At 33.3% G+C, this 16,121-nt stretch overlaps 1 protein-coding gene and 1 long non-coding RNA gene across 3 annotated transcripts; one reads left to right on the top strand and one right to left on the bottom strand.

Moving 5' to 3' along the window:
* Nucleotides 1–5,743: 5,743 nt before the first annotated feature.
* LOC131624231 (protein argonaute PNH1-like) lies at nt 5,744–15,234 on the top strand. The gene is made up of 22 exons (XM_058895186.1): nt 5,744–6,020; nt 6,104–6,303; nt 6,564–6,710; nt 6,867–7,000; nt 7,120–7,229; nt 7,956–8,062; nt 8,155–8,293; nt 8,384–8,500; nt 10,678–10,785; nt 10,878–10,949; nt 11,065–11,187; nt 11,367–11,526; nt 11,775–11,896; nt 12,050–12,187; nt 12,258–12,400; nt 12,962–13,024; nt 13,118–13,181; nt 13,579–13,714; nt 13,924–13,997; nt 14,101–14,195; nt 14,289–14,320; nt 14,545–15,234. Exons 1-22 carry the CDS (start codon nt 5,772–5,774, stop codon nt 14,709–14,711), a joined length of 2,700 nt encoding a protein of 899 aa, XP_058751169.1. The 5' UTR covers nt 5,744–5,771; the 3' UTR covers nt 14,712–15,234.
* LOC131624232 (uncharacterized) lies at nt 7,251–15,850 on the bottom strand. Of its 2 annotated transcripts, none has more exons than XR_009290542.1 (3): nt 15,359–15,850; nt 8,244–14,667; nt 7,251–8,161 (listed from the first exon to the last, which is right to left on the bottom strand). It is a non-coding gene; the product is annotated as an uncharacterized LOC131624232 (long non-coding RNA). The 2 variants fall into 2 exon arrangements; XR_009290540.1 differs by having other exon boundaries at nt 7,251–8,142.
* Between the last annotated feature and the right edge of the window lie 271 nt (nt 15,851–16,121).

The following is a 16,121-nucleotide window of genomic DNA, read 5'->3' as shown; positions in this document are numbered from 1 at the left end:
TTTGTGAATTCATTTGTGTAATATCATCAAATGGTACAGTGCATGTAGTGTCATGATCATTCACATTATGGATTTGATTTACAGCTTTGAAGCTCTAAGAATTCTTGTAACCTAGAGGATATCCATGAAGTTTGAAACACTTTTCCTTTAGGTGGCCAAGAACACCACAACGAGCACAAGTTGTCCTATCTATCTTGAATGTCTTGGTGTTGTTAGTTTGAGCAGCACAAGCAATAGGAGTTTCAGTAGGATTCAAGGTAGTTATAACCTATCTTTGTTTCTCATCTTGAGTAACCATAGATAACAAAACATTGATAGAAGGTAGGGGATCCATGAGGAGAATTTGGTCACGAACCTGATTTTAAGACTCATTGAGTCCCATTAAGAGTGACAGAATGTGCTCATTTTGAAGATGATCCACGGTAGGTTCACTCCACCATAATTACATGTGTGGGCATGTCGATATTCTCCCAATTCCTTCCATAGAGACTTGAACTTTGAGGAATAAGCACTAACATTAGATGATCATTGCGTGCAGTAGAGAAAATTCTTCTTCAATTTGAAAACTCGAGGACGACCATTTTTCTATTGAAACCGATCTTGGAGTTCCTTCCAAATCTCTGCAACATTTGCAACATAAATGACACTAGCAGGGATCTTTTTGGAAAGTGAGTTAAGTACGAAAGAAGAAACGATGTTGTTGTTGCGCATCCATGAACGATATTGAGGAGAGGGATCTTATGGTTTTGGAAGTGTGCCAACCATAAAACCATTTTTGTTCTTGCCGTCAAGAGCCATTAACATGACATCGCATCAAGAGTTAAAATTATCACCGGTTAACGGTTGTGAAACAAGAACAACCCCTAAATGATCAAATAAGTGAAAATATAGTAGGGATCATCGTATTTCGCCATTGACGAAAGGAGCGAAGAGGAGCATGAGATGAAGAAGAAAGGTGCGGAAGCAAGAGAAAATCAGAAAATTTCTTCTAACACCATATTGTAGTTTGAGAGATTCATGATGAAAAAGAAAGACCAGAATTATTTTATTGATGGAATGAATGTACAAGTGACATGTTACACTTTATGAAAGTAGGCTTGAAAAGTAGTTACACTCTAAATAACTAACTTTTAGTTAGTTAATTATAACAACTAGTAACTACTAAAATAACAAACTTTCTACACCAATCACATAATATCTTCCATCTTTTTTGATATGGATTATGAGAGAAGGTGAGTATTGGAAATACTAAGAACTTATATCAATAAGTGGCAAAGCAGACCACTCGCCCCGTCTTAAGCCCTTTAAAAAAATTGCGGGGAGGGCAAGCCCGGCAATTGAAAATGGACCTAAAAATCAAGTCCGCTCCACTAAAGTGGCGGGTTGGCGGGCATTGGGCTTGACCGTCTATTTATTTATTTATTCTTTTCATTTTTTTTAATAAATTAATTGACTTTTTTTACCTTTAAATTAAATTTTTCACTAATTTTTTAGTACAATTTTGTTAAAACATTTTTTTAACAAATTTTATTTAGAAATGTTATAAATATTCACAGATAAATGTATAAAACAAAACCATCAAGAATTGAAATGATAAGAATTAACTAAAAAAGAGCGGACTTAAGGCGGTAGTCCTAGGGATGACAACGGGGCCGATCGGGGACAGTTATTACCTCCCCCAAACCCAAACCCGAATCCCCAAACATTCCTCGTTCCCCGCCCCAAACTCAACGGGGATGGAGGATGAAAACCCAAACCCGTCCCAAACGGGTTCGGGTTGGGTTCGGGTATCCCCGCCCCGCCACCATCCATTAAGTGAAATCAACTTTTTTAATAGAAATACTTATTTTTTCCAAAATTAAATTACTTTATAAATAATAAAATGAAACAATTTCAAAAAAATTCATACATACATTTCAAATATTTTGAATAATAAATACAAATCAAAATATTAAAACTTTGCCCACGTATTTAATATTTTAAATTATAAAAAATATATAATAATATATACAATAATATAAACGGAGCGGGTTCAGGGTGGGTACTAGTATCCCCATTACCCGACCCGTTCCCATATTTTGTAATCGGGGAAAATCCAAATCCAAATCCAATCAAAGCGGGTTTTCCCGTCAACTTCGGGGCGGGTTCAGGTGGGTACTCGTGGGTACGGGTTTTGTTGCCATGCCTAGGCGGGACTGGATGAACAAATAGGTGGGACGGGGTTTGGCAAACTGCGAGTTTTGGCGGGACAAACTTTGGCAGACAACAGAGTTTGGTGGGACAGGTTTTAGTGGGCGGTGGATCCAAAATCTCGACCCAATCCACCATTTTATAACAGATGTGCTGGCCAATCCGAGGACACATTTTGTCACGCGTAATTATATCTAAGGTTCAAATAGAAAGACCTTTGACACTAGGTGTTTAAGAGAAACCATATAAAAAAAATAACAGCACACAATTTTATAACTTAAAAACTCCAAAACAAGATAAAAATCAATATTTGTTTTTAACTAGATACTAATATCATATGAAAATTATTATTATACATATATTCTTTTCTCATACACCTCATGACCTTCAACACACTCTTATTTTCCAATGCATCTTACAATATACTAAAACATAAGTGTAAAAAAAATAGTCAAATATAAAATTAAATTGTTTTTGATCGATAAATATTGTAATGAACAACAAGAAATCATATATGGAATCATATATGGCCTTAATCTCCCTATTAATTTTTAATACACAGTTCCTATTTGAGGGTTAGCCATTTTTGAAAACTTTGTCAATTCTAATTACTTTTTTCTCCTTAATTTTTTTTTGCATACGTATGAGCATATCCTTTCCTTAGAAATATTTCCCAATCTCTATCTAGTGTAGTGTTGGTCATGATCTTAGTAGGGTCCCCCTTAGAGCATAGATATAAAATTGAATCGGGTAAATAATTTAGATTATCTGATGCTTGAATTATCAATCGATAGTGACATATTCACATCTGATTTTCCACTTATTTTAAAACAGACAAAATCTTAGTACATTTTTGGCCTTAGCATTTGTTTGAAGTTTTGCCTTTTCATAGTTTCATAGTCTGCTTGATTATGACTGGAAAGAACAACACCCAACAGATTGGAGAACATTAATTTTTAGAAGGGGGGCCTGGATATTTTCACATGTTAAAATTTTCATTTAGATGTGACAAATTGGAAGAAAATCACACTAACCAAAGAAACATTCAGAGAGCATTGGCTGCAGCATCTAAACATATGATGAAAAAAATATTTTGGGAAATGCTAACCAGTGCCCTCAGGACAATGGTTAAAACTTTAAAAATAGTAAATTTATCTCGATAATCTGCATATTTATTGCCTCGAAAATTAAAATATTAAATTTCCTATAAAATTTCTTTTTTTTTTTTTTTAATTCTTAACCATTACTTCTGAGGATACTGATTAACAAGCCTCAAATTTTTTTTTTCACATCAATGTTATATAAATGTACTAAGGTTTCTGTATAAAAAAATGTATACGGTTTTAACCAATACATTAATACAGAATAGTAAGTAGTCTAGTTAGGTTACAATTCAACAATTAAAATGTGGAGTTTAACCTTATTTGTTACTTGTTTTCCTAAGGATGTTCTGTCTCTTTTATGAAACCGTTGAAAGGGACAGGACACATGATTGTTCTTCATGTCCTTGAATTGTTGCTACATAGTTAATGAGTTTCACTTCCACTTTTAATTTCTCACCCAATATATCCCTTAACTCAACCAAAGACAACTAGGGCCATAACATAACCATAATATTTTTAGGACAAAATTTGCAGTGTTTTATGCATAGGTGGACGTACAACTGACACTAGTATTTGGTAGCCATTATGGCATGTTCGTGCATTGCACTCTGTCCTTATATATCCTTATTCCAAGCAAGCACAAACAATCTTTTATATTTATCTCTTTGAACGGTCTTTGCGACCTACTAATCTAATGAGATAAGGTCAAATCAAAATTCTGTATAGACTAATCAAATATAAAGATTGTTAATATCTAACGAGATTCGAATTTGAGACTTTAAAAAAAAGGTATTCTCAAATTTCAAACTTTCACCAACAGATTAATCCACCTGAGATTTCACTATAATTTATGTTAATCGAATGCAATATTATCATTTCCTAGAGCTTGGAATACTAGAATAAAATTCAAAAATCCCCTATTGGGGACCACAAAACAAAGAACCTTTGGATACCAAATAATTAAAGCATACAGCAGGAAACAAAAAAAGCAAATTTAATTTGTAGAGTAAGTCTATATATGAAGGCTATAGTTGTGATTTAAATGGAAGATAGAAGCATTAGGTATGTAGGGCATTCCTAGTTTTGCATGCATATGTATATTGAGATGCAAATCACTTTATTTTATTCCTATCTTTTCAGAGAATATACACAAGTAACAGCAGCACCTAGGGGAAGAGGAAAACACTGTCTATATTTGATGTCATGACAATTTTCCTTCCCTTTTTTTCCTCTTCTTTTCAGCTTTTTAACCGTTACAAAGCTCCCTTTCTTTCCCACTACTTTCTACTTTTCATGCCCTTCCTTCAAAACCAGTGCTATTAAGATAACAATAATGCTATTTGTACACCAAAGTATACACCTACTACACCATATGTACGGACGACACTGTTCATGTACGGACGGTACTATTCACCGTCCGTACATGAACAGTGTAATATTATATTAATTTTTTTTTTTGCATTTTTTTTAAAATATTTTTTTTTTTTATGTTTTTTTAAAAAATATTTGACAATACCTGCGGATTTATTTTCGGATTTACCTACGGATTTGATAATACCTGCGAATTTTACTTGCAGATTTACCTACGAATTTGACAATACCTGCGAATTTATTTGCAGATTTACCTACGAATTTGACAATATTTTCAAATCTGTAGGTATTGTCAAATATTTTTTAAAAAAATATAAAAAAAATATTTTTTTAAAAAAATAATATTTAAAAAAATAAATAAAAAACGTAAAAAAAAATATTAATATAATATTGCACTGTTCATGTACGGACGGTGAACAGTGCGTCCGTACATGAACAGTGTCGTCCGTACATACACCAATACGGTGTAGGTGTACACTTTAGTGTACACATAGCATTGATGTTTTCATATATATTTAGGTGGTCTTCATCTTTCTATAAATATATTAATTTGTCGTTAAAATAAATATTAAAAATGAAAATTTAAAATTTTATTAATGATTAAAAATTATTTAATCATTTATTTATATACAAAATTAATTGAATTTCTTTATTTTATCCATGTAGTTGCATTAATATTTAATTACTATATACAAACTAATTATATTTTATTATTGGATAAATGTGAACACATTTTTCCGATCAAACATTCGTTCATCACATTGTCAAATTTAATATTTTCAGCTAAACTCAATGATTTATAAATATGTTATTTTAATGTAAAATATTTTAAAATATGATAGTTTATATACTAAAAAATAAAATACTAAGGGTTTAATTATTATGCAATGTTACTTTAAAAAGTTTTAGACTATCAATATATCATAATTATTCATAGATATAATTTTAGAAGTATTTTTATTTAAATATAAATATTTTTAAAGATTTAACGGTTATGATTGATTGATGTTGAAAAAATTCTTTAATTTATGAGCTTATTGTTAATCTCTTTATATATGTGTGAGGTGGTAAAGTCATTACTGTGTTTTTCACAGAACAACACTGAAAATGCAAAAGAAGGACGGAGAGGAGCATCAAGTGAAATTTACAGAGAATATAAGAAGGAAAAAGAACAGAAGAAACCAAATCAAGTCACAAGAAACAAGAGTTGATTCAATGCTGGTTCCCTATCCAAGTTGCAAGAACAGTCTTGTGTTTCCTTGCAGACCTGGCTATGGCCAACTTGGTACCAAGTGTCTCATCAAAGCCAACCATTTTCTTGTACAAGTTTCAGTCTCTGATTTAAGCCATTACAATGTAAGTCTAATCTAAAACAGACAAACAAATTGCAACATTTACAAAATTTGACATGTTTTTTTGTTTTTTTTTGTTTTGTTAAGGTTAAAATAACACCTGAAGTGAATTCTAGTAAAACAAGAAGGGCTGTCATATCTGAGCTTGTGAGACTTCACAAGAACACTGACTTAGCCAATAGACTCCCTGTGTATGATGGAGGAATAAACCTTTACACTGCTGGTTTGCTTCCTTTTGTGTACAAAGAATTCACTGTAACATTGATTGAGGATGATTATGTGACCAGGTAAATGACTCTTGTTTCGATCTCGGTCGACCTAGATTCCGCCAATTGGGATAATCGCGCAATTAAACAGCGAGATGAGACGATCTTAGTTGTTTGATTGTTTTCTTATTTTGCAAAACGGATTCAAAACGCAAAGTCTAAATGTAGATCGTCAAATGGCGGTCATAAATTGTTGAAATTCATTATATTGCGCCATTAGAGCTGCGCAAAACATGTTTGACTTGACAAATTTAAGTTTTTGAGATTATTTGTTATTGCAGGGAACGAGAATTTAAGGTGGTAATCAAGTTTGCAACTAGTGTTTGCATGCATCAACTTAGGGAACTTCTAAGTGGGAAACAAGTGGAAACTCCACAAGAAGTACTTAGTGTTTTTGACATTGTGTTGAAGGAGGTTGCAGCTCAAAGGTACATTTTCAGCATTATGAGTTGTTTCACCACCTCTGAAGCACCGACACACACATAGTACTGAAAAAATCAGCATCAGTGTCATGTCTGATGTTTGTGTCTATATTATTACTTCATAGTTGTCTCCTTTATAACTTGATAATGTTGCATGCTTAGTTACATACCAATTGGGAGATTTCTCTATTCTCCTGATGTAAGGCAACCACAGAAACTTGGTGGTGGCATTGAATCATGGCGTGGATTTTATCAGAGTATAAGGCCAACTCAAATGGGGTTGTCACTAAACATTGGTTAGAGTTCCTAATTAAGTTTATTTTGGTCTCATTGATTGTAAACCTGCAAAGTTTCTGTTCTTCATTTTCTGTGTCGTGGAATTAATTTAATCTATGGTTGATTAATATTCATTCAGATATGTCATCAATGGCATTTATTGAACCAGTACCTGTAATTGACTTCGTTGCTCAAATTCTTGGAAAAGATGTGCACTCAAAACCATTGTCAGATGCAGATCGTGTCAAGGTATGAATGCTGTCTGCAATTTGTCAACCAAGCAATCATTACTTCCAAAAAAAGTCACTAGTTATGTTATATAGCTGATCATAGCATGCCCTATACTATCCAAAGCCAAGGCCAATTAAACAATGGCTTCATAAAATAATCCCTTACTAATACTTCTCATTTGCTTATAGAAAAGTGTTTCTTTATGCTCAAAAGATTCAACTTCGAAATTTCTTTAAAATTTGGATTAAATTTAATTCAACTATTAGTGTTATCAGAAGAATAATTTGATAGCATGTGACTCTACGATTTTTTTAACTACTCTCACGCTCATGACTTAACATCTAAAGTGTGATATGAGTTACTAGACTATAGATAGTCTTTGAAGATTTTAAATAAAATCGTTGAGTTTTGACTGTGATTTTGCCTAGCATGCTGCCATACCAAACATATGCAAGTATATATTTGAATTTCTGCTGAGTTTGACAGAATTACAGAAAACCGCCACAATTTTGCAAAAGCTACACTTTGGAATTTCAACAAAATCATGGTCTCACTATAGTTTCAACATACTCATTGTTATACCAAACATGTTCTCGGTTACAGTAATATATGCAGAAAATGAATAAAACAAAAAAAAAAAAGTGTTTTTTATTGGCATGAGAATATACAACTTTCAAACTAAATTCAGAGAAACATTTAAGTAATATCTAACGATGAAATCTTTGTTTTGTCACTTGCAAGCAGATTAAAAAGGCCTTAAGAGGAGTAAAAGTAGACATCACACATAGAGGAAATTTTAGAAGGAAGTACAGAATATCAGGATTGACTTCACAACCAACAAGAGAGCTTATGTATGACTTCTTCACATCAAGCAAACTGAACTTGTGTTATATTTTTAAGATTCATCTCTTAAGAAATGATTGTTTCTTCCCTGCATGAACAGTTTTCCCCTTGATGAGCAAATGAACATGAAATCAGTAGTTGATTATTTTCAAGAAATGTATGGATATACAATCAAATATCCTCATTTACCTTGCCTTCAAGTAGGAAGTCCAAGTAAGGTGAACTATATGCCCATGGAGGTAAGCTATGCTTTTGAATTTAATCAAATAATTGTTCTGGTTTTATTATGGTTCTTCGTGCAGGGAGAATTCATGTAAATGTTGCCTCAGGTATGCAAGATAGTTAGGGGCCAGAGATATACAAAAGGACTGAACGAAAAGCAAATAACTTCTTTGCTTAAGTTCTCATGCCAGAGACCCCGTGAACAAGAAACAGACATTTTACAGGTCATTATCATGGATTGTTGATATCATCACCATCCATCTTCTCCCTTCTGTTTTATTTTACTTTTCAGAGTTAATTGAAAACTATACATGAAATAGTCATATAAGATCAACATTCCATTTGTCTAAATAGCGTTGTACTCAAAATTAATCATCGTTGAAGTTAGCGGATGCTACTCACTTATAAAATGATAACAAAAAGTATGAAATTAGTTATTATAGCACCCTGCTACGTAGTGTTAAATTGCAATTGCTTAAAACCTGCAGGTCAATTGAAATTAGTTATTATAACTCCTAGAAACAATAAAATATTCACAGTGGATGGTACCCTTATAATTCCAGCAGGTCAAGGAGATGTCCAAATAAGTTTATTTATAATTTACAAATTGTCTTTCTTATTCTCAAATTGTCTACTAGCCTAATTTCTATACAAAAGCTCACAAAAAACTTATCATATAATATTTTTTTATACGATGTTTGAGTTTTTCAATACAAGTGTTTGAGGAGGACAATGGGAATGCTAGAGAAAAGAATGCCTTTATTATTTTGATAAGCAGATACTTCCTCCAAGTATACTGAACAACATCTTTTTTCTAAATCAATTAAGACCAATAGGGAGAAGGTCTTTCTGTCTAAAGTTACCTATGTGTTTCTACAACTCTTCTCAATGGTAAAAAAAATTAGTTTGGAGTGAGAATTAAGAGGAACATGTCTGTAAAAGCCAACCATTACATCAAATTGATTGAGAAAAATGGAAATGTTATAATAGATGTAAGATATCATAAGAATCTGGTATATAAAGGAAAAAGATCATTTTTTAATCTACTCATATCCAATAGTTCAATTCGACATCACATGAAGTACCTTCCCTTACCCTTTCAAACTCTAGGGATTTAATTTATGATTTTTCTCGTGCACGTGAACCAGAATCTAGCCCAACATTATATAGGGAACCAAATCCCAGCCGAATAAATCATAAGAAACAAAAATCCAACTACTGCAAGTAAACCAATTGATCTAAATGTAAAATTGGAGAACGCAAAAGAAGATACTGCAGTCGATAAGGAAATGTATTTAAGGGTAGTCAACAAACTTATATATCTATCACATACTAGACCGGAATGGTCTTTGCAATAAGCTTAGTCAGCCAATTAATGCACCAACTAAAGGAGACTCATTTACAAATTTCAATTCTAATTGTGCAATATTTAAAAGGAACCCTATGTAAAGGAATTTTGTTCAAACCATAAGGAAATGTGGGTCTTGAAGCATATATTGATGCTAACTATGCAGGGTCAATTGTTGATATAAAATCAACTACAAGATATTGCATTTTTAGGTGGGTATCTTATGACTTGGAAGAATAAAAATAAAATGGGGTATCTTATGACTTGGAAGAATAAAAAATAAAATGGGGTATCCAGATCTAGTGCTGAAGCATAGTTCAAAACAATAACATGAGATAGATGAACTACTATCGATGATCATCATCTTAGCAGACTTGGGAATAAAGTAGGATGAGACTATGAAACATCATCGAGATTATAAATTTTCTATTAGCGTAGCTCATAATCGAGTGCAGTATAGAACCAAACATACTGAAATTGACAAACACTTCATCAAAGAAAAATATGCACCCCATGTCTCTTCTCAAGGTAGCTTTGCAGAACTTTGAACAACAATATATTTAAAAGAATTGTTTTCAAGTTAGGATTGATAGTTATTCATTCATCAGTTTGAAAGGACTGGCTTTAAATCATTTATTTCTATAATTCTGGTCAATGTTAGCTTTAAATAATTATTTTTATAATTACTAGTTAGTGTTAGCGATGGCGGACAGCCAAAATCCCGCCATATTGGTTGCTTTTGACGCTGTCATTACAGATATAATGGAAAAACAAGCAATAGCTACCAATATATACCAATGTGGCCAGCACAAAAACCGCCATTGATATTCAATAACACTTTACTAGTAGTAACTTGTATTTAGCCCATTAGGCAGGCTCACTAAGTTTAGACATATATTTAAACAGGTTAGTATTTGTATATTTCATAACTTTAAATATCTGATATTAGGTACTTTCATGTGTTATAGTACTCCATGCTCTTCCTCTTCAAACATAATAAAAGTTGTAATTCATTTGCTTTACTAATCTAGAACTTTCCCTATTCAATTGTAGACAATTACACAAAACAATTATGAGAACAATCCCTTTGCAAAGGAGTTTGGCATCAGCATAGACAACACGCTTGCATCAGTGGAGGCCCGGGTTCTTCCACCTCCATGGGTAATCCTTTTATTATTTAATTGTTTACTTTACCTATCTTGTTAGCTTTTATGATTATAATGCAAGTACACTTTGGTTCTTTTTTCCAATAGTTGAAATATAATGACACTGGAAGAGAGAAAGAACACTTGCCACAAGTAGGACAATGGAATATGATGAACAAGGTCAGCTCAGGCATGAACATATTATCCTGTAAATATTTTAATTATAAAAGAGAGAAAAAAACACTTCTATATGAAGAAAAAAGAAGGTAACTTGTTCCTACTAATTTCAATGCAGAAAGTTATAAATGGGTGTACTGTAAGGTATTGGGCATGCATCAATTTCTCACGAAGTGTACAAGAAAGTACAGCTCGCGGATTTTGCCAACAGTTAGTTCAGAAGTGTCGAATCTTAGGCATGGTAAAAATTCAAACTTTCGTTATGCCCTTGTTAGCACAGTTTTGGCTCCAGAAACAAATTGTTTGAATGTAAAAAATTTCCAATTATAATCATTCCTCTCCTATTGTTTGTCATCATGGACATTGGACACTAAGGCCGTGTTTGGTTATAAAATAAAACTAAGTGCTTACTTCTATCAGGAATTTAGTCTGGAACCTGTGATACCTGTATATTCAGCAAGACCAGACCAGGTCAAGAAGGCTTTGAAGTATGTACATACTGCAGCTCTAGACAAACTTGATGGTAAAGAGCTAGAGTTGTTGATTGCCATTCTTCCAGACATTAATGGCTCTTTGTATGGTATGATTCTGGGATCCCACTCTGTTTGCATCATTTCTTAATCTTAATAGGAAAAAACTTTTATGTGGATATAGAAATTATAAGAGGTTATGGTAGCTTAATATTTCTTCTATCACTTTTCTAACATGTTGACCAGAAAAAAGGTGCTTACTGCTTAGCATTTTTCTTGTTATGCATATTTCATTTCAAATTTTCCCGGGAAGAAAATTACTTCAAACTCGTATTAAAAAAACAAATTCATTATTCAGGTGATCTCAAAAGAATCTGTGAAACAGATCTAGGGTTGATTTCTCAATGCTGTCTTGCAAAATATGTATTCAAGACGCACAGACAGTACCTGGCAAATGTGGCCCTAAAACTCAATGTCAAGGTTTGTTATTATTAAATGATCTATTATACTTTATAATCGAAAAGGTCAGGGTGGCTACATGCTACATTTAAATATTTACTCAATTCTTTGGGTCATATTTTTCTAAGTATTGTTTTCATTGTCATTTATTAAACAAATGAATTATTCTTTTAGATGGGAGGAAGAAACACAGTACTTTTGGATGCATTAAGTTGGAGGATTCCACTGGTTAGTGATATTCCGACAATAATATTTGGAGCTGATGTAACTCATGCAGAATCCGGAGACAATAATTGCCCATCCATTGCTGCAGTAAGCATTTCCAAATTCATACAACTCAGATATGGCCAATGTTCGATATATACTGATTATGTTCATCCAGGTTGTAGCCTCTCAAGACTGGCCAGAAGTAACGAAGTATGCAGGGTTGGTTTGCGCTCAGCCTCATCGTGAAGAACTCATCAAAGATCTTTACAAGTGTTGGAAAGATCCACAAAGGGGAGTGGTTTACGGTGGTATGATCAGGTACTTCAGCAGCAGCTCTTCTAAGTTCTAACCAGTATTCTAAAAATTGGACCGAACTGTCCGGTTCAACTAGGAACCAGCCAATTCGCCGGTTTGTTTGATCCTGGTGTTACCTTAGTTTGACTGAACCGGATTGAACCGTTGTTCATCCAGTTCTGTTTTTACTTTTTAACTTATTCATTTGTCATCCGTTTGAACCATATTTGAACTAATTGAACCATGATCCCAAGTCTCATCGTTTGATTTCTGGTCTGATTTTTAAAACATTGGATTTAACAATCTTCATAATCTGTGTACATGTCTACCTCTTAAATTTTATATTTCCTCTCTTTGTTTTATGTCCTAGGTTCCCCTTAGGCCTCGACTTTATTTACTTCCTAAGCCTGAGTTATCCCCAGTTGACAATGTTTCCATTTCCTATTAGGTTATTGTGTTTTACACTTGTGTAACAAATGGATGTCACTTGAATCATTATTTACTAGAAACAAACATCTTAATGGCTTTTTGGTACTTATTATTTGATGATGTCCAAATCTGTGTGTATGTTTTGTGCTTCTTCAGGGAGCTTTTACTTTCATTTAAGAAGGCAACTGGACAAAAACCATTGAGAATAATCTTTTACAGGTCGGAATGATCTGTTCAGGTGTTTTCTACTGAATTTTTGAGGAAATTACGAATGAGGAGTTACTAAAATATAATTATAACCAACATTTTCAGGGATGGGGTAAGTGAAGGACAGTTCTATCAAGTTTTGCTATATGAGCTTGACGCCATCCGTAAGGTAGTTGGACAAGAATCTCAATATGGTTATATCTAATATTGACTATACTCAACAAATCTGAAGGTTTAAAGTGAAATTTAAAATGAAGTTCTTTAAATAGCAGCACCAACAACAAAATTAGAGTCCTGGTTAACTTTTATAATAGTAAACACCACAAAAGTGAATATTAAAAACATTCACATAATTGACTAATATTTTAGTAAATCAATCATTAGCAACTTCAATGACTAAAATTTATACTACGAAACCTAATATAATTAATATTTTTAAGTACTATTAATTAAATTAAAATAATTAAATTTTAGGCCTAAAAAATGGCGAGGCCCAAGATTGTGGCTGGGCTGCCTTACTCGCAACCTCTTATATCATACAATTTTTACATTCTTATGATGTGTAGGCTTGTGCATCTTTGGAATCAAGTTACCAACCTCCGGTAACATTTGTGGTGGTTCAAAAACGGCATCACACTAGACTCTTCCCAAACAATCACAATGACAGAAACAGCACTGATACGAGTGGAAATATCTTACCTGGTAAAGGTTTTTTGATACTATTAGATGCTAGAATTTGTGTTTGATTTGACATGTCATTGTTTTAAGAATATCCATGTGTTAGTCTCTACATAGTTCTCAGCGGGAGGGTTTCCTTATATTTGCAATATATTTTGGTTACTCTACAATTTCATGAACCAGATACATAAATCAGCCCAGAGTTGAGAGGTTTGTTTCTGACTGTAATGTAGGTACTGTGGTGGATTCAAAGATCTGTCATCCTACTGAATTTGATTTCTACTTATGCAGTCACGCAGGAATTCAGGTATGATAATGATATTAAATTTGCCTCATTAGAAGATTGGGATTTTTGCAATGTGTAGCATGTAGCGGTTATCTAATTTATGCTATGATTGGAAATTTTGTAGGGTACAAGTAGACCAGCACACTATCATGTCCTCTGGGATGAGAACAATTTCAGTGCAGATGAGATTCAGTCTCTAACTAACAACTTATGCTACACGTAAATAGTTTCTCTATTTACCATCTTGAGTCTGTCTAGTTTGTCTGCTCTATTCTTAACAATGAAGTAACCTTCCTAATCTTTTGGTTGCAGCTATGCAAGATGTACGCGGTCTGTTTCTGTAGGTAAATCATCTCGCTCTTACTAAACTGTCTAAACATAAATAAAACATAATCGACTGATATGTATGGTAAATGTAAGTCTCAGACACTAACCGACCAACAATTGTTATGCACATTTGTGCAACTAACTTCACAGGTTAACATGCATCAATGTATTGTCTATTTTTAGGTGGTTTCAAAGAAAATTAGTTCCGGTTATCAAATATAAATTTTTATTTCATGTGTAGTACCTCCGGCATACTATGCTCATTTGGCAGCCTACAGAGCTCGATGCTACATGGAACCGGATCATCCAGAGATTGGTAAACAGCGAGGTGCAAGATCAAAAGATAGAGCTGTAAGGCCACTTCCTGCATTGAAAGAGAATGTGAAAAATGTAATGTTTTACTGCTGAATGAAGGGGTCCAAGTAGAGAAACAGAAGCGGCACATATAGATTAGAGAAACTAAGTATAGAGGTGAAAAGTGTTCCGTAAGCTTTTCATATCATAATAATCTATCTCTACATGGAAAATTTTGAGTGCCTTAACAAGTTTTAGTCTGCTCGGTATAGAGAACTTTAACAATTCCTCTGTGTATCCTGTTTCAACTTTGTGTCAATGTTCAAAGAATGTTCAAAGTCTGTTCATGTTCATTTTCAAAGAACTCAGCAAGTCAATTAAGACCTATGAAACACCGACACTTCATATAGAAGGTTTGTCAACAAGTGTTGATGTCGATGCCTACACCAGTTCAACACCAAAGCATATTCACTTATATCTATTTTCTCAAATTATTATCCATTGTCGCGTCTTGTGTGTGTTTGTGACAATGTTTCATAGACTAGGATTCACATCATAAACCCTAATTTATACAAAGTTCTATATGAATCATTGATAACAAAGCATGGGAATTAACTTTTAGTGTTTCAATCAATGTGAAATAACGATTAGTGTAAAGCCAAATTGTTATATGCCAGAGTAGTAAAATTAAGGAATTCTATGGCACTGTGAAACTGCGATTACAATGCTTCACAAGCTTGTAATGTTGTGAGAGAGAGTACCTGTATGTGTATGTGAGATAGTAATTGGATTTCTCTGCGTTGGGTGTAGAAGTGTTCTGTGGTGATGTTGATGGTGGAGAAGAGGCAATTTGACACTCCCGTTGTGTAGGGCCAATTTTGGGTTCGATCGAAGAATAGTGAATCTTCTATGGAACACTGAAATATTTATGCATAACCACAAAATTGCTCTATCTATTCCGTCGTGAAATGGTCAAACAATACAATGTCAGCTTTATTCCATTCCGCTCGGATACATTCCATTAGCTCCATTGGTTTGACCGTAATATGGAAGTTCTATTTTTCTGCAACTGTGAATTACATAGCCTCCCTCTAGTTTGATGGTGATGTTAGTGTAGTCAACATCTGGGAGTTTCATTCTTCTGAAGTTTCATTGCTGAACTATGATTGATGATGCCAAACGGAGGTTAGTTCTAATCAATGTTTTAAAAACCGGATTCACTCGGCCGGTTGAACCAGTTCAACCTTGAACCGTTATCTAATTCGGTTCGATTTGGATCAATAAACGGTTAGGTCTATAAAATTGAGATAAAATTGCTTCAAGCACAAAAAACCAAAATAATCGTAAACTCGGGACCGGTTTTGGAGAATCAGACGGTTCAAAAATCAAAGATAATTTTTTTATGTTTCACTTCATTTTATTTATGTTTAAATCTAAAAAATTAATTATAGCAAACATTTAAAATTGTATAAATGGAAAATAAAGAATAAAATTGAATGACACAAGACAATGTAAATGTAATAG

The sequence above is a fragment of the Vicia villosa genome, unplaced genomic scaffold (genome assembly GCF_029867415.1).
Source record: "Vicia villosa cultivar HV-30 ecotype Madison, WI unplaced genomic scaffold, Vvil1.0 ctg.000109F_1_1, whole genome shotgun sequence".
NCBI lineage: Eukaryota > Viridiplantae > Streptophyta > Magnoliopsida > Fabales > Fabaceae > Vicia > Vicia villosa.
Note: the sequence above shows the minus strand (reverse complement) of the source record. Positions and strands in the feature narration are given on the sequence as shown.

What these genes read in the sequence shown, in the direction of transcription:
- LOC131624231 (XM_058895186.1), top strand. Translation starts at nt 5,772, where the DNA reads ATGCAAAAGAAGGACGGAGAGGAGCATCAAGTGAAATTTACAGAGAAT. An exon ending in AAGAAACAGACATTTTACAG is followed by an intron (nt 8,501 to 10,677) that starts GTCATTATCATG and finishes ATTCAATTGTAG; the next exon opens with ACAATTACACAAAACAATTA. An exon ending in ACTAACAACTTATGCTACAC is followed by an intron (nt 14,196 to 14,288) that starts GTAAATAGTTTC and finishes TTTTGGTTGCAG; the next exon opens with CTATGCAAGATGTACGCGGT.